Source organism: Suillus clintonianus, assembly GCF_016758775.1.
Source record: "Suillus clintonianus strain FC179 chromosome Unknown DEU56scaffold_5, whole genome shotgun sequence".
NCBI lineage: Eukaryota > Fungi > Basidiomycota > Agaricomycetes > Boletales > Suillaceae > Suillus > Suillus clintonianus.
The window spans coordinates 504,689-521,842 of NW_024539229.1; the positions used below are offsets into that span (position 1 = coordinate 504,689).

The 17,154-nt window shown below is 48.5% G+C and overlaps 7 protein-coding genes across 7 annotated transcripts; 3 read left to right on the plus strand and 4 right to left on the minus strand.

The window, feature by feature from the left end:
• Nucleotides 1-1,840: 1,840 nt before the first annotated feature.
• Nucleotides 1,841-5,806, minus strand: DEU56DRAFT_726007 (uncharacterized protein; the record flags this gene model as incomplete). Its single annotated transcript, XM_041347901.1, has 16 exons — nucleotides 1,841-1,942; nucleotides 1,998-2,060; nucleotides 2,110-2,251; nucleotides 2,306-2,529; nucleotides 2,577-2,619; nucleotides 2,678-2,771; nucleotides 2,820-2,882; nucleotides 2,935-3,486; nucleotides 3,537-3,779; nucleotides 3,828-3,926; nucleotides 3,976-4,567; nucleotides 4,617-4,804; nucleotides 4,856-5,101; nucleotides 5,148-5,291; nucleotides 5,352-5,444; nucleotides 5,497-5,806. The coding sequence occupies 16 exons, from the start codon at nucleotides 5,804-5,806 to the stop codon at nucleotides 1,841-1,843; spliced, it is 3,198 nt and encodes a 1,065-aa protein (XP_041214076.1).
• A 497-nt stretch (nucleotides 5,807-6,303) lies between these two features.
• DEU56DRAFT_726213 (chaperonin 10-like protein) lies at nucleotides 6,304-7,547 on the plus strand (the record flags this gene model as incomplete). Its single annotated transcript, XM_041347913.1, has 5 exons — nucleotides 6,304-6,560; nucleotides 6,617-6,698; nucleotides 6,751-6,937; nucleotides 6,985-7,382; nucleotides 7,428-7,547. 5 exons carry the CDS (start codon nucleotides 6,304-6,306, stop codon nucleotides 7,545-7,547), a joined length of 1,044 nt encoding a protein of 347 aa, XP_041214077.1.
• Nucleotides 7,548-9,371: 1,824 nt separating this feature from the next.
• On the minus strand, nucleotides 9,372-9,557 carry DEU56DRAFT_698092 (uncharacterized protein; the record flags this gene model as incomplete). The annotated part of the gene is given in 2 exon segments (XM_041347270.1): nucleotides 9,372-9,452; nucleotides 9,465-9,557. Coding segments are annotated over 2 exon segments (174 nt in total), but the record flags the coding sequence as incomplete, so codon positions are not given.
• Nucleotides 9,558-10,179: 622 nt separating this feature from the next.
• DEU56DRAFT_725974 (uncharacterized protein) lies at nucleotides 10,180-10,539 on the minus strand (the record flags this gene model as incomplete). Its single annotated transcript, XM_041347897.1, has 2 exons — nucleotides 10,180-10,334; nucleotides 10,398-10,539. 2 exons carry the CDS (start codon nucleotides 10,537-10,539, stop codon nucleotides 10,180-10,182), a joined length of 297 nt encoding a protein of 98 aa, XP_041214079.1.
• Nucleotides 10,540-12,554: 2,015 nt separating this feature from the next.
• On the minus strand, nucleotides 12,555-13,568 carry DEU56DRAFT_907445 (uncharacterized protein; the record flags this gene model as incomplete). The annotated part of the gene is made up of 5 exons (XM_041356904.1): nucleotides 12,555-12,787; nucleotides 12,839-12,936; nucleotides 12,989-13,151; nucleotides 13,201-13,396; nucleotides 13,443-13,568. 5 exons carry the CDS (start codon nucleotides 13,566-13,568, stop codon nucleotides 12,555-12,557), a joined length of 816 nt encoding a protein of 271 aa, XP_041214080.1.
• Nucleotides 13,569-13,772: 204 nt separating this feature from the next.
• DEU56DRAFT_868517 (uncharacterized protein) lies at nucleotides 13,773-14,713 on the plus strand (the record flags this gene model as incomplete). The annotated part of the gene is made up of 3 exons (XM_041355497.1): nucleotides 13,773-14,006; nucleotides 14,058-14,157; nucleotides 14,214-14,713. 3 exons carry the CDS (start codon nucleotides 13,773-13,775, stop codon nucleotides 14,711-14,713), a joined length of 834 nt encoding a protein of 277 aa, XP_041214081.1.
• Nucleotides 14,714-14,997: 284 nt separating this feature from the next.
• Nucleotides 14,998-17,084, plus strand: DEU56DRAFT_726328 (Mis12-Mtw1 protein family-domain-containing protein; the record flags this gene model as incomplete). The annotated part of the gene is made up of 5 exons (XM_041347920.1): nucleotides 14,998-15,090; nucleotides 15,143-15,167; nucleotides 15,221-15,817; nucleotides 15,900-16,302; nucleotides 16,361-17,084. 5 exons carry the CDS (start codon nucleotides 14,998-15,000, stop codon nucleotides 17,082-17,084), a joined length of 1,842 nt encoding a protein of 613 aa, XP_041214082.1.
• Between the last annotated feature and the right edge of the window lie 70 nt (nucleotides 17,085-17,154).

Consider the following 17,154-nt stretch of genomic DNA (forward strand, 5'->3'; position numbering starts at 1 on the left):
AGCACTATGAACCCTCTCAGATCTGTCAGCCAATCACCATGCGCATCGGTACATCGTGCGTGGATGCGCCGCCGCCTCCAACCGGGACACACAATGTATTACACAACATCGCCAAGGAGACGATTGCTTACCTTCCAACTAGTTTTGCCGCATTTGTCGCATTTGACTGCGTAACACATATCAACGAGGACCATGGATGCTTCTTCATGAGCCATTATTCTCTTGATCGTTCACTGAAGGTGTAAGTTAAGGTAATAAAGTCACTGCTAGACGTGTGATAGACAAGTGACGTTGGCGTGAGTTACATCATGATGCCGGTCAATCCCTCTTACCTTTGATCTGACAGCAGAAGATGGCACGCCGTGTGGCGAAGCAGTGGCAGAAGTGTGAGAGTGATTCGCTGGAGCGTCTTACGACTCTTATCAGGTCTTCATCTTTATAACTGATTGGAGCTCACAAGACGTATTTGGCCATATACGCTAACATAAGCAAAGGTCACCTTGCTCAGCGAGGCCCAGCGCTCATGCTAGTTCAGCGCTTCAGCCACTAGCCCTAGGTGTCGACTCCCTTCCGCGCCATGTCCTCCACACTGGAATGATCCAAACTGAAGGGAGAACAACATAACGCGGGACGTAAAATTAAACGCGTCGTTTTCGCGGGGATTTGTCGTTGAATTACAATGGCCATTGGAAGGTCTGGATTTCCGCATTACTGCAGATTACTCCCAGGTGCCCCATATACCCCAAGAAGGTCAACATTAATCTCACTGCAGGGTCGTACTTATCGGCTGGGCCTGGAACCCCCGATATGAATTGTACAAGAATGATCTAAGCGGTCTCGTACGTACGCGCCTGCTAGCACTTTACATAGTGTGTGGTAATGATTTCGACATCAACACCCATTCCATGATCTAACAATGCTACGTTGCACACAGGGTTTTTTTTGGTGGGTGCCATAGCACGCACTTCGGTGCTAGTGGTTGTCCGAGTCGGGTTAACCTGCTAGTACTCCACCCTCCTATCAACAGATCAGAATTCTGATCACCACTAGTATTGCCAGGGTCATAGGACTACCTAACCGTTCGATCAGAATTCGAGAGAGTGCACTAGGGAATCAAGGAACAAATGGAGCGGTCCTAATAGGTCCTAATTCGCTGCCATTCAGCAACCCCCTGGCTAGAAAGAACGTTTTCTGCCGCCGATTAGTATATTCCTGGCCAATGCGGGACTCAATCCCAGCGGCATATGTATTTGTTCCCAGTGGTTGACGGCGTTCGTTCGAAAATACTCACGTCGTGGTTTGCAGGTTTCAACTGTGATATCGACCCGTGAGTGCGAGCCCAAGGTAGGCAAGAGTGTTTTTTCTGGATCAATATAATCATATCAAGATCGATGTCCCGAGGTAGCACAAGGCGCTATTCATTGTGCACGGGGGACGCTGAACGTTCTCACAGAAATGATGCGAGAAGTTCTGATACGCACTAATGTCACAACCACAGCTGTACAGGATCATTCAGTGAATTTCAGTCGTGAGCTGAAACTCCTTGTCAGGCTATCAGTTCACGCAAGGAACGTCCGCAACAAGTGCCCAGCTACAGTCAGCTTTGATTGCCCCTCAACGAACCACCTGCACGGATCTAGTTAAAAATCCTTCACAAATACAGACACCGATGCAGGTGACACACCAGACTCATTGTCGTCCCTCATTGTCCTGCAATGCTGAAAAAATTGAATTGGTATCGTAGTAATCATACAATACGAAATGAGTGAGTCGATGGATAGATATACTATTATATTGTCTTCCACGAAATAAACCATGCATACATCACAAGAAAACACGTTCATCGTCTTTCCTTGACGAAGAAATGCAGCATGAGGAAGCTCGCGGTTGTAAACACCACGAAGAAGATACCAAGTAGGGATATGTTCGGCCACCAGAATGACTACGATCAGAACATTAGGGCACAATTCACAACAGCGTAGGAATCTACTACCCACCTGAGCTCTGAGACCGAATATGGAAAGAATGGTAGCCGCAGGAACGTCCAACTCAACGCCATACTGAAGCGAACACGTTAGGTGACAAACAAGAAATGGCCATCGACGTTACCTTGATCTCCTTTAGTTGTAGATATCTCAGTTCATTCACAGCGAGTGCCTCGAAAGCAGCGTGGAAGAAGGAAAGGGTATGCAACCACTGCAAGGCGGGTGTGACGGTGTCCCTGTTGATGAGAAGGCCCGTGAAGAGGAGGCTGTGGTGATCATCAATCAATACTGCCAGCATTCAGGCACGTAGGATGACCTACTTGAACAACATGACTAGGGTGCCAACTAAGCTCGCCACGCTGGTACTGGCAAATGATATCGACAACAGAAGGATTACGCTTGCCGTCGTCAAGTTGAACAGCACGAGCGTCAGTATGAACTTCCAGAAAGCTGGAACTGTGGGCACAAGACCAACTAGGCCGTAAACAATACCACCAAAGACAAGTGGAGGCACCAAGCGAAGTGGCAGGATATCAAACAGAACCTGATCAAGGGTCAAATAAGATAACAATACGAATCAAGTTATGTTACCTTCGAAGAGAAGTAAGTGAAGGTCGAATAGTAGCCGTTTGCTCTGTGGTGTGGGTGGGGGGGAGTGAGTGTGGGAACATGTTTTGACAGAGTCTCCCTACCTTTCGCGCATGAAGAGGACTCTCTCGTTCGCGAATAATCCAAGGCTAGATAAGCACGAGAAGCCGAAGAGCGACAACGTGAAGAAGAAAATGCCTGAAACCCATCAGCCAAAGAAGAAAAAACCATCGTAAGACTGCTCACCAAGCCGGTTCTGGAAGCCTGCGATGTCGTTGCTGACATCATGGAAAAAGAGACCACAAATCACTGAGAAAAGGCATATGAATACGTGAAACCACGAGAAAAAGCGATAACTCACGAGCCAGCACGATGGAGGACAGATAATGAGCTGCCAATAATGCTGGATCACGGTAGAGATTCTTGAACGCCCGACCACTCAAAATCTTGAACTGCGTTCCCCAACTGGCTCTTTTCCGACCACGCAGTAAAGAGTTTTCAACCACGACGTCTCGCAATTCACCATCCGCGTGCGACGCATCAGCTCCACGCTGTGCAGTAGCAACCTCATCCGTCTCGGCCTTGATGGATTTCGCAACTTCACTCGTAGAGTACGCCTCGACAAGTTGCGCAAGTTTGGGAGTAAGCGCGTTGTCACTAGATGGCGAGCTTCGGACAGCTTCTAGAAGCTGCGAGGTCTTGCGTTTAATTGAGGATGTGAAAGAAACGCGACGGGTTCGAAGCTCAGTTTCTTCCTCGACCGCAGTGGAAGAGCGACCATGCGATCGTACAGACGACGCGCCAACGGCACGCTCCTCATCTAAAAGGTTGTCACCAGATGTCGATGATACCGCATCGTTAGAAGGAGAATCCGGGCTTCGTGGTTCAAGTCCAGCATGCACTGTTAGGTCGACTATAGCAGGAGTCAGTCGCGTGGTGCCATAAAATCACAATCCTACTCACTAAGATAATCCGCGATGTTGAAGCCTGGTGGACATGGTTGGTCGATACTAGCGAAGTATTCTTGGCATTTGGCGAATTCTCCAGAGTACACCATTTTTCCCTGAGCGAGAAGCACAAGATGATCAAACAAAGCGATAATATTACTGCGAGGCTGGTGAATGGTGAAGATAACGGTTCGATTGTAGTCGCGTGCAAGGGTCACCAAGCTCTCGACGACATTGAATGCATTGTAAGAATCCAATCCTGTACAATATCAGCTTGTTATCCACATTCGTCAAAGCATCACATTACCGCTTGTAGGCTCATCTAGGAACAATATTGAAGGGCTAGTGACCAACTCGCAAGCTATTGAGACGCGTCTCTTTTCGCCTCCAGATATCGATCGGCGTCCTGTGTAACATTAGCGTGCGCCCTTGATCCAAGGAGACACCAAGCTTACCCGAGTCACCAATTCTCGAGTCCTTGATACCCAGGATACCGAGTTCGTTCATTGTCTCAAGGGTCCTGTACTTCTTTGCCTCTAGGCTCATCTCCCGCGGAAGCCGCAATAGCGCAGAATACAGCACGGTCTCATACACCGTCAGCGTGCTCATCAATGTATCCTCCTGGTCTACGAAGCCTACCACCTTTTTGAACTCCGTGTCCGCGACCTCTCGCCCGTTGACGAGTGTCGTGCCGCTGACTTGGCCCATTTTGCGCTTGCGAGCGAGGATATCAAGGAAAGTAGATTTACCAGCGCCAGATGCACCCATGATCGCCATGACTTGACCTGGCTTGATGGCACCAGAAATTTTGTCAAGGATCGTGCGGTTGCCGAGAGAGTAAGATATATTCGAAAAGTGGAGGGATGCAGGAACATGGTCTGTCATGAGCTTCGAAGCTTCATTTTCTGGCAGCCTTATTTTGCCGAAGTCACCACCACTGCGCGATCGGCCGACGTACCAAAGGATTGCGACAGTCAGGACAACAATCAGACCTGCACCGGCAGAGCTAAGGGCTATCCATTTGGCGTTGTCGGGTTTGGGTGGAGGCTATGAGACAGTAAAGATACGAACGTGTCAACTGAATTGCTCTACGCACATGGAAGCCAGGAACCTGAGAGTAATGCAAGCATTCTCCGCCTTCACACTGGAGGGTGATGTATGCATCGCCGAAAATGTCGTTGATGAGATTATTCATGGCGGGCTCCTCGAACCTGCATCCAGCAGCAGTCTTGCAGCTGAAACTTGCGGGTCCACGGATCTCTTCTGTCAAGAAGTCGCTGATATCTATGACGAAACATTACGAAAATTTCAAAGTGAATCGCGGCGCAACCTTACCAACACTTCCCTCCTCTCCACAAAGGAACTTGCCAGGAATGCATTTACATTGAATGTGTTCACAGGCATAGATCGTAGTGTTCGTGTCGTATCCCGGCTGAGCCTCAGAGGAACACGTGTCCAACGCACAATAAAAAGATTCTTCTTGTGCAGTCCAGAACTGAAAGCTGCACGTCGCGGTGGAGTTATCACAGCTAAATGTGACTTGCGGAGGACGGTCGGGGAGCATGTCCAAGATCTTGCGATCTACCAAGATTAGTCTATGGCATGTCGATGCATTCCGAGGGCGTACTAGTAATGTCACACATTTGATGATTGTTGAAGACAGTCTCGCCACCCTTGTAACAAGTCATGTTTGCAACATTTTCATCTCCCATCTCGGTATGGATACCGCCGGCTAATGGAAAGCCAATGCAAGCATCGTCGGTCTTGCAAACTGGCGGTAGTCGATTAGGTCGAATGGCAGTGACATATTATGATGCAGAATGGTTCGTACCATTACAATTTATACCTCCCCAGCCCTCGTTACATTGGCATGGCTCGTCTTCTCGGAGCGGCCTTTCAACGCCATCCGCTAGGGAACCGCACTCTAGAAAAATGTAAGTGATCGACGTCCAAACGGCGCCGGGCTGGTGACTTACGTGGAAGCAAGCAGTCTATCCCACCCCAGCCTGGAGGGCATTTACACTGTCCATCGTATTCATCGCAGTGACCAAATTGTCCGCAGGTAAAAGCTGGAAGAAGACAATTGAAGCAAGGTGGACACTTGTCTAGGTCAGAGAGCGAGAAACGGTCAACCAGTGGTCCGACTAGACACGGAAGACATACCTCTTGGGGCAGAAGACGCAAGAGACTATGAAAGGAGTAATATCTGAGCACCACAAGATGCGACGCCAGGAGTAACTGGTACGTACAGATATTTCGTAGTTGGACATTCCGCTTCTTGTCCATGACGAGTTGTCTATCCGTCCAGAGACCAAAGGCAATAACGCGAGACCAAGGACAGATAGTGGAAGTTGTGTATGCATGTTCCTTAACATTAACGTGAACCGCATCCCACGTACTCCCTAGTGCGCAGCTTGTGCACGGTACCTGTGCGCTGTTGCCAGCCAACGCACTTGCGGAACACCTGCGCGAAACTCTTTCCATTTCTGGTGGGTTCCGGCCCAGAAGGGACGTAAACTATCTGTAAGCTTCATCGATTTCATCCATCGAGTACATGGGTCTATGGCGCTTACCAAGGGGAGACTAGCCTTGCGCCAGCCACGTATAAACTTCATGTCACGGTGTTCTCCTGGACAGAGCTTGTGATCAAGAAGGGGGCAACGCCCATCATCATCATCATCATCATGATCCTTCGTTGCTCATCCAGATTTTTCAAATTATTATATAGGTAGCAAGTGGGGGGAAGAGTCAGAAGACCTTCAGTCGCTGTACCTCTACGTCTCATGTCTCCGCAACAGAAAGCTCTTATTCTTCTCGAAAAGCAGGGCAACTTTAAGGTTGGCTCACGCAGCATACCCACCCCTGGTACCGGGCAACTCCTGGTTAAAGTTTACTCTGCTGCCCTGAACCCGGTTGACTACAAGATACAGGTCGACGGGATATTCGTGACCCATTACCCTGCCGTTCTTGGCGTGGATATTGCTGGCATTGTCGAGGAACTAGGAGAAGGTGTTGAGAATTTCCGCGAAGGCGATAAAGTGTCAGACATGTTTTTCCCCTTGTACTTATAGTTATAGGCTCAACTTTGGTTTACAGATTGGCGCATGGAAATTTCTATATGATTGACCAGGGTGCGTTTCAGCAGTACACACTAGCCGTTGCGACGTTTACTGCCAAAGTAAGTCTTGAGTGGATCCGTCGACTACGTCATCGGCTATATCCCATCCCAGATTCCTTCAAGTCAATCTTTCGATAGCGCAGCTACCGTTCCTCTGGGGGTGGATACTGCAGTAGCGGGCTTGTACGGAAAACACCTTGGAGCTGGGATAACCCCTCCTTGGGCGAAGATTGTCAACGATCATGAGCCCAAGAAACCCATCGTCATCCTAGGCGGTTCTTCCTCTGTGGGTTCATACAGTGAGCGCGGGACTCGCCTCTTTATCTGTATCCTGACAGTATTTTAGCCATTCAACTTGCTCGTCTTTCAGGGTTTTATCCTATCATCACTACAGCATCCCCTAGCAACGAAGACCTTGTCAAGGATTATGGGGCAACCCACTTTTTTGACCGGCACCTTTCCGCCAGCCAGCTGATGGTGGCCATCAACAAAGTAACCGACAGTCCTATCAGGATTGTTTATGACGCTATCTCGCTGCCAGAAACACAGTCCGTTGGATGGGGATTACTAGCGCAAAACGGGATCCTCGTATTAACCCTTCCTGCATTAGTCAAGGAAGATGAAGGCAAGGGGCGCAAGGCCGTTCACACCATCGGGAGCCCACATCTGCCACATAATAATCAAGAACTGTTCCGCAGCTCTTGGGGTATGATCGAAAAGTGGCTCTTAGAGGGTATTATTCAGGTTTGTTCTGCAATCACTGTTTATTCATGTCTCACAGTTATGTAGCCGAACAACCGTGAAATCCTTCCGAATGGGCTCGAAGGTATTATTGGAGGGCTGGAAAGGATGAGAATGGAACAGGTGTCTGGAACGAAGTTGGTCGCTCACCCTCAGGAAACAAAGTAAATATGCATGTTTCGCGGTCGCTAACTTGTGTGTGTTAGTAGTACTAGTATGTACTCGTAAGTCTATTGGCTATCAGTTGGGCGAGGTTCTGAAATAAAGAAAGTACGATTTGCAGTAAAAGCAGAGCAAACCCATAATATGTTGCCAAGTAAAGGAAGAACGGTGCTAGATTGAGCAATGGAATGATGAAGAGGCTTAGAAGAAAAGGGTTTGTGAGCAAATTGACGGCAACTACCTAAAGGTAATTATTGCAAAAAAAAAAAAGAGAGATAGACACCAATGGTCACAATACCAAGCATGTGCAAAAAATTAGTTCTTCTGTCGTCCACTCAGATGTCGTGCGTTTCCAGCATAACGTATTCCGCTCCCTGGACCACAGATAAGGTGTCGTCATGGCTAAGTTGATGCGTATGCATAACCTACATTTTATTCCAGAAATGTGATGAAAAATAGAAAGAAGTCAACATACAGCTGTTCGCCATGTCATGGTGTTAGCAATATCATCGGGGGTAGCAATCATGGGGTCTAATCCGCAGAGGCTAACTATGGCAACAGCGCTCTGAAAACGAGAAATTTGGGATCCCCGTCCAATGGCCCCAGTAATCCATTTTCAAGAACAGAAGAATCATCCAGCACTGACGGTGCTTCCATGATCAAAAACGCGTGGTGTAGAACATCTGGTTAGGCGAACATTCCTCGTCCACAAAGGAAGAATGAACTGGCCAACCTGAGTCTACGGAAAGTAAAGTCGTGACCGCCCCCACTGATCTTGGATGATGTGGGCAACAGGCACGATGCAAAGAGCCTAAGCTCCGCTTTCGTGCGTAACAAAAGCAAGATTCAGGAAGCTTGACGAGAGCCGAATAAACATAGTATCTCTGAAATGAACCTGCGGAGGAGATTTGATGATAACGTCGAATCTCTTTAACGCAGAGAGTAAGCGCCAGCCCGGCATTGGCTCAACCGAGTCGCGTTGCCAATATTTGTCTTGCAGATATTGCCCATAAGCAGTTTTCAATATATCACAGCACGTTGGATAGACGAAGGTAGCCATGTTGTTTCTCAGCTCAAGAATGTTATTCGTAGGTGCTTCCCGAACGCGAACCCATGCTGCGAAACCAGGTATTAGCAAGGCAAAGAAACTCGATAAGCAACTTACACTTCGGTGTCAGTGGTTTGGCCTCTTTGAAAACAGGATGCTCAACAATTTTCTTGCGAAAACGTTTTACATCGCTGATGAAATCGGAATCCACCCATGACATGATCCTTTTCCGAGGGGTAATGAATGCCGAAATGAAGGTGGAAAGATAGAACTGACTCGTTCACGAGCAAACTTGATATACTCAAGTTCTTCCTCGCGGTCATGTGCAGCTTCCATCTCCTATGTAGTACACGTTTTCGCATGCTTTAAATATCAGCTGGATTACAATCTCATACAGCAATAACTAGATATGAACCTCTTCGATCGCTTGAGTTGATGCTTTACCTCGCTGAATGATGAGCTGTGGGTCCTTTTTGTTCTTGCTGGAAAGATCGCGTTTGAGCACCTCAAACTGCGATCTCAAGCAATCACTTTTATTCTTGCACGGTGACTTGAGTCGTGGATTTCTGATCAAGTAATCGTCCTAGAGTTTAGTTATGTGAGCACGATGAGTGATTGGGAAGGTGTCTCTACGCATACCAGGTTTCCAGACATGTAGACCAGCACCTAACTATAAGTTCCCAAATAAGAGGCCTGGCTCCTTTTCCGCGCACATCAAAAGTCGGTTAGCTTGAGTGTACACTGGAGAGTTATTTACGAAGTACATACATAGAAATGAGGATAAACGCCATATTTAAGTATTGAGGCTCGCTCAAATCAGCTAGGCAATCATGAAAGTTTGCAATCTCCCGACGAGCTTCTCGCTAGAGATGAACCGTTGCAGAGGACCTTCGCACGAGTAAACTTCGAAAGGCCTTGGTGATGCGCGAGAGATTCAGAAGGTCCACAAAATATAGGAAACTCAATATCTAAGCATTATAGTTCTTGTGAGCAACATGCGAGGACGTACAAGAAGTTGACGTATAGGATAACTGCCTCTGACCTGGCACAGTATATCCATGTTCATGGATGAAAACAACCCGAATTCTCCCTTTCGTCTTCTCACAGCGACAGTCTTCGAACTACTCGCAACATTTTTGCTTGAACTCCGAGACCGCGTTTGAGTTGGTACGAGCACGTTTCTTCTTAGGCATTTCAGGTTCGGACTGACACTCGGAGCCGTGCGCTGAAGACGTGTCTGAGCCGGCATCTGAGAAATCACTATCCGAGTCTCGCCGCACTCGAAAAGGTTCTCGGAAACATCGCCCACGTCTAAGAGAGGCCCTGGTCTGTACGATTCTGAAGCTCTTGGACCGTCCGCGTCAACCTAGGGAACAAGTCAAGGTTGGTGCCGAGGCTTATTGCGAAACAAATTTAGATGAACCTTTTTGGGCATGATTGGTAAATGGGGAAACACCCTATGCGCAGATACCGATCTAGAAATACAGGACTATGACTTAGTAGGAGAACGTATAGTAGTGGGCGTGGTCATGCTACACTGTGGAATTGCTTTGGAGCAAGTAAATAATGGCTAGCGTGGGACTGTACATCTCAGAACCTGGTTCCCAGCGGTCCCCGACCATAGGTTTGCCCCGGAATGCGCCGCTGAACAGTGATAGTAAGTTTCCCGTCGGGTGCAAACCGCGCACGGACACTAGGCATATCTGCGTCACCGGGTGCAAAATGTGCTTGCCACTCATAGTGACCTAAGATTCAGAGAATGAATGAGACACCGCCATTCCGCCATTTGATAAATAGTGTATGCTTACAATCATTCTCCATGTGCCATGCATCAGCCACGATGTTCAACCTATCTCCCTTTTTGACAGAAACAGTCACCATTTCAGATTGAATGGAACGGGGAAGTACAACGGAAAGAGAGTGCGTTGAGAGAGTGCTCTGGATGACCATTGTTGGTCGAGATTCAGGAGATGGGGAACGCCGCCACCGCGCTGTCGGCGAGGGCGTCGAGCTCGAGTCGCTGGAGGATGAGCTACTGCTCGAATCGATGGATGGGCACGATGAGATAGATGGGAGGCGTGGCTTTTCAAGAGTTGTTTGGTCAACCCCTTTCGATCCTGCAGGGTTCGCAAGGGGTTTAAAAGAGTGCCTGTTTGTGTTGGTGTTTGTCATGACGAAGGGATAAGAGCGTGAAACTTCGGCTACTGTTCCGTCTTTAGCGTCTTTAGAGAAAGGGGTGAATGGAGCGCCTGCGTCTGAAGCAGCGGTCTTTCCCTTAAGTAGCTTGTCAAGTGCGCTGTGGGACAGGGATGAAGTCGGGCTAGTGATCTCGGGCATGAGAGGCATAGAGGGAATATCGTGTGTGCCCCGAAAAGACGAGCTGCATGTCAGGAGGCGCGGATTGTCCGCATGGTAGGGTAGGGTAGATTCGCTGGGAAAACCCCTTGCTGCGCCACGGGACACGAAGAGGCTGATGCTGCGACCACGGTAGATATCTGAGGCCACGATCGAAGTAAAGGAACCGCAGCCGGAGGCAAAAGCGAAAATGAAACTTTAGCTGATATACAGTCAAGTGGTGCAGGATACTAACCAGGGGTTGCTTGATCCGACAACCCGTGAGCGCGTCGGAGAGGAGAAGCAATCCCGATGTTAGTAAGTGATGCAAATTTTTCTGCCTCGCTGGAGCCACGAGGGACCTGTTTGCGAAGGGGAGTAGGTGATGGTGATTGACATTTCCGTCCAGCGGAAGCAGGCTTGTTGTCTGCCAAAGAGAGACTGATTCTGCGCAGGAAGCTGGTGTTCATATTTGTATTAGCGTACGGTGAGGCGGATTTAGGGTTGATATCAGGATAAGCTGGAGGGTAATAGCAATTTCCCAGTCTATTAGATGGTATTTGAAACCAAGGTGCGACATTCGACGATGTCACCCATGAAACACTAGTTCAATTCTAAATCAATCGTATCCACTTGTTGAGCTGAGTAGGACAACTCGTTTACCTCGTGTTCGTGGAGCTGACGAACCCTATAATTAAAATGACGCACTTCGAAGACACCGTGGGCAAGATCCGATCGTTTACCGATCAATCGAGATCCATTCGAATTCTGTCTGATGTATAACTGGGTATAAGTACATCATTCGCATTGCCAGAAGCCTAACCTACCAACTCACATTCATCGTTCGTCACAATTTAGCTCGCATTGTGCAATTTCATCGTTCGGCCAGCTACTACTCAGGCAAGTTGTTCGCAGTTAACCTGTGATCTTTACCCAAGAATCCACGCCACATATGCATGCAGAAGACCGTTTACATTTGATCTGCTGGCAGGTTGTACTATTTAGATAATTAACGGCCGGCACTTGCGTTTAGCTACAGCTGGAACGAAAACTCACAATTGCAGTGTCATTGCTTGCTATAGTGACGAGAAGCAACTTCGAACTCCACGTAATTGCAATTCAATCGTGCTTGACCACGAAATAATCGTGCCACATACAGACTATGCAGTAGTTGCATCAAAAAACGAAATCAACAAAATGATCAAAAGCCTCTCACCTCATCGCATCTCCGAGGAGACTTCGAATCCCCCTAAAACGGGGACTGATTTCACTGTTCCAGTGATTTCTTCCATCACGAATGCCTCGCTACATGGTGATGAAACGGGAGAGACACCACCTACGTCATTATCCACTGCATCAATGCTGATGCTCAGCTTCACCTCACAAAATGTAAAAGTTTCTGTACTGAGTGCTCCCCAGCCAGATCTTTAATAATGTGGGAACGTGCATGACAAGCCTTAAATGACCGTTGATACCTGCAAGAACAACGCATACATAATCAGAAACGTTGTGCAGAAGGAGTACGGAAAAAACGGCTGAAGAAGCAACCAAGTGATTCGCAGCGATGGTAAACTTACTATGTAGATAGCATCACGTCAATCTCCATCGGTTTGACTCGTGCAACACACGAGCTACGTCAAATCAATGACTTCTACGAATACACCGGGCTTCTGTTCTTGCTTCACCTTCTTATTCTTGCGCTCCGTCTCTTTTGTTCTCTGAGAAGTGTGTTCTCCTCGGACCAGATCATTGGATCTGTTACTCCCTACCCTGACATCATTAACAGTAAGGTCAATGATTTCCTGCGATGCCTTGCGTTTCAAGGGTGCTGGTGTTGGTATAACTCCGTTCGCCTTCAAAAGATCTATCAGAAGATGCTATAAGCACAATAAGGAGGAAAACACAGGACACAAACTTCGGTCTCTGTATTTGAATGTGAATACTGCGAGAGGCTGACCAATGCACTGTGACTTGCGCAACATTGTTTGTGGAACTATAGTTTCCTCACCAAGCCTAAATGAGGTATGTGTCGAGCGGTCAGTGTTAAGTTAGGCAACTGGCTTACCCCACACAGTGTGTCACTGCTTTCTTCGAGCGCTCGTGCACTTTGTGTTCAGTTTGAAGACGATCCTGCGAGGGATTGTAGTAATCCCCAAGCGTTACTTTGCAAACTCTGATTTGAATTTGTCCTAAGTCGGCTGATGATGTATCCACGAATTCATCTTCATCTGGACAACAATGAAGCACTTTGTCAATGTAATCACGAAACAGACATACCTGTTAGCCGAACAGTTGAAAACACGAGCGATTTGGTGATCCTATCAGAAACAAACGCGTTGCTAATGTTGATAGTATGATCCGTGCTCCAACGCTCGAACAAGCCACCGTGGCACCCCTGTCCATCAATATAGACGAATGCACCAATGGTATCGACGCCAGGGGCAGAGGTGTTTTGACAATGCACAGAAAACTCCTGAGCACCAGACATTAGATGAGCTAACAGCGTGAAGGTGAGTCACCTTGCCAGCTTCCGACGCGATCCAGCATGTCACTTCGTTGGTGGCCAAAGATGTCTCCACAGCATAAACTTCCAGCGGCTGTCCATCAACCGAAACCCATGCGGTGTACTCCTGATGTTTCAGCATATTTGAGGGTGTTACTTGTATAAACTGTGCAGGAATGAGATGAAGTTTGGATGAGGCGCCGCACAGTATTTGCCCCTTGGTGCGGTATTGCCACCGATGATTACGTGAGTTGCCTTTTGCACCGAAGTTTTGTGACGTTACTTTAGCCCCATGCCCCACCCCAGGGCCATCTTTCGGGCACCGTCAATCCTTTACAAGACTAGAATGGCTTCGACAACGTCAGATAAAGCGACCCCTGAGCGGCGGGCTGAGCTTTTGCAGAATCTCGCTGAAACCAATACTTGTTTCGCGGAAGCCTCGAAATCTCTATCTCACACTCCGACACTGGTAGCTGTATCAAAGACCAAACCGGCATGGATGACTCGTGCTTGTTACGAGGAAGGCCAAAGGGATTTCGGAGAAAATTCTGATATCGATCTAGTGAACAAGGCGAAAAAGGTTAGTATTTGCTACATGGTGACTGAGAAGGAACCGACTCGCGACTGATAGCTGGCAGACCTTGACAATATTCGATGGCACTTCATAGGTGTGATGAAGAAGACAGACGGAGACGACCTTCGGAGGCAAGCAAGGATGAAAGCACTTACAAGTATGTGCTTTGGAAGTTATTCCGATTCTTTCCGTAACGGTCATTCTGAAAATTAGCGGTGTTGAATCTTCACGCCATCCAGAGTTTGACTAGCATCGAAGATGCTGATATCTATAACAATGCCATACCCGCTGACCGCAAGACATGTCTCAACATGCTCTTGCAAGTCAACACGTCCGGGGAAACCCAAAAGTCGGGACTGCAATATTTGGATACCGAAATTGAAGCTGCCGACTCCCCGCTATTCAAGCTTGCCAGCCACATCATTGAACACTGTCCCAAATTGCACTTCCAAGGACTGATGACTATTGGCTCGCAGACGGAATCTCTAGCGTCGTCGGAGCGGCCAAATCAAGATTTCGAGACGCTGAAGAAGACCAGAGATGTATTAGAAGGGATGCTTCGAAGCAATCCATCATTCAATGGGAAATGGGGGGACAACGGGGAACTGCTGCTCAGCATGGGCATGACGGCCGATTTTGAGGCGGGCTTGCGAGCTGGCAGCCACATCGTCAGAGTAGGGACTGGTATATTCGGAGCAAGACGTATGAAGTAAAATTTATAACTAGTTCGTTTTGTTGTATTCCTGACGTGACAATCAATTGACCTTGGACGCGCTCAGTCACGCTCCGTTTGTTGATCAAATGTTTCACGTGGGAATTATTCATTCAAACTCCGCCTACCTAGGTTCCCTCCTCCGTTGATCATCGTCGCCGACGCCGACGCCGGGATCAACGGCAACGACGAACAAATATACGTCTACGACCTTGAGCTCTTGTATATTGACCGAAATTCATGAACAGGACCATTACACACGCTGTTGGAGGACTCGAAAACCCAATGACACCCGCAGACCCCAAACCACCAGGAAAGCGGAAAGCAGTCGATGATGCTAATCCACTCGCACAGGCAGCAAAGAGGGCAAAGAGCCAGGTATGTTATTTGCTCCTTGTGCACACTTTGCTTACTGAATGATGCGTCACAGCCGAACGGCGCGTCCAAACGAAAGTGTAAGTGAGAGTTTCAAGGCAAGTCGCGTGAAATACTTATACATCGCGTCTAGACATTGGTGAGGAACAGCCAGGTGGGCTTGTCATTGTACGCGCGCCGATATCGCGTCCTTCAACTCCGCAGAACAATTATTCGTCCTCCCAGCCATCGACCACAACTACGCGAGCACCATCTCGTCTTCCCTCGTCTCTTTCGCAACATATTCCCTCGAGCTCCATAGCTGGGCCGTCCAAACCACCAGCTAAGAGGTTCAAAGCTGACTCGTCACGCGCACCTACCAGTGCCAAACCACGCGATGTACCATCTTCGACGCGTGAGGAACCAGAATTGGATGAGGATATCAGGCAGATGGAATCTGAGACTGTTCATCTTCGTCAACGATCACGCGCCAAAGATGCGATTGACCCCTCATTCAAATTCCCCCCCTCTACACCTAAACACTCCTCCCGGCGATACCCCTCTGATGCTCTCCACACACTACCCGACAGCGAAACCCCACAAATAGAGCGCAACAAATTACTCCGCGAAGGGGTGCCCCTTCCCCCGCGTACCCCACAACAAACAAGGACACCCCAACACTCTCGACGAACATCAATGAGCGCGCGCGGCAAGCGTATAAGCACAAGTTTTGAAAATACTGGTGTCATCGGTGTGTCTTTCCTTCTAATAAACTACCTTTGTTTCCTTCTACATTTCCTCGCGCCTCATTGGGTTCTGATTATTTTTATTAGCTCAACCACATGCTACCGTATCTGATTCGAGCTTCTATAAACACATCGACTGCGACCTTCCTGATCCGCAACGCGCACGTCAGCTACTCGTTTGGTCGGCTGCTCGAGCTATGACGAGAATATCTGAGGCATTAACTTCTTCAAGTCCAAAGTCTCAGTCAAAATCCAAAGCATCAAGTAGCGGAAGTGGCAAAGATCCACCTCCGCTTGATGAGCGCAGAAAGCAAATTATGAAGACCGTGCAGGACGACTTCATTCGCATGCTTGCAGAGAAGAAGATCGATACGCCTGTTTATGGCCATGGTCCGGACGGGCTGGCTGGTGACGAGCGAAATTTGAAGCCAAATGAACAGAATGTGAAAAATAAAGAGCGGGAGATCAAGTTTCGCGAGCATATCGAGCGGTTCGTTGTTAGTCTTCATCCACAGCCGTGAGCAACTGACGATTTACCCACTACACAGCGCAGAAGCAGAAGCCGATGCGTGGACTCAAGCAGACCACTTTTACAACTCTTATATCGCCAACTCCAAGGCGGATCTGGAGAGACGACGTCAAGCTCTGCAGCCCCCTTCGTCTGCTAAAGCGAAAGGCAAACAACGAGCCGCTTCACAAGAGCCGCTGGATGATTGGGGGTGGCTGCTTCCTCGTGAGGACGAACTATCGGACGCTTTCCGAGAGAAGATTGATCCCGATCTCATCAAACGCATAATGTCTGATGTGAGATCAGATTCGGGGAATATCCTCGACGAACGAATAGCGGGTGTCCACTTTAAGGTGGACAGTCTGTTCTCATTCGTCAACTCCGCAGTTCAGACGACCAACGTAGCCGAGTCAGAACTGGACTATCGTTTCTCTTTGCTGTCACTGGCGCTCTCGACTCGATCGCGTTCCCTTCCTCCCTCATCACATAGTTCTTCCCTTTCGTCACATCTACCTCTGATACAGGGAGGCTTGAATCAACATCTACCTGAAGACCAACAAGATCTTTTCCGTGCGCTATCACGAGTAGATATGGACCGCCCGCCAGCCAAAGTTGGGGACGCTGCGTGGCGCGCTGTCCGAGAAGTGCAACGGGTAAAAGAAGGTGGCGGATTCGTGGGCGAGCGGCGGCTGACAGGGTTGCCATCTGGAGTTGGTGCAACACCACGCAAGATTCCAGGAACGCCTCGGCGGAAGGAGCGATGACGATAGTGTTTTACTCTCCCCTGCGGCACTTGCGCATGTTGGTGTTTGTATTAGCTATTCCTTGTGTCCG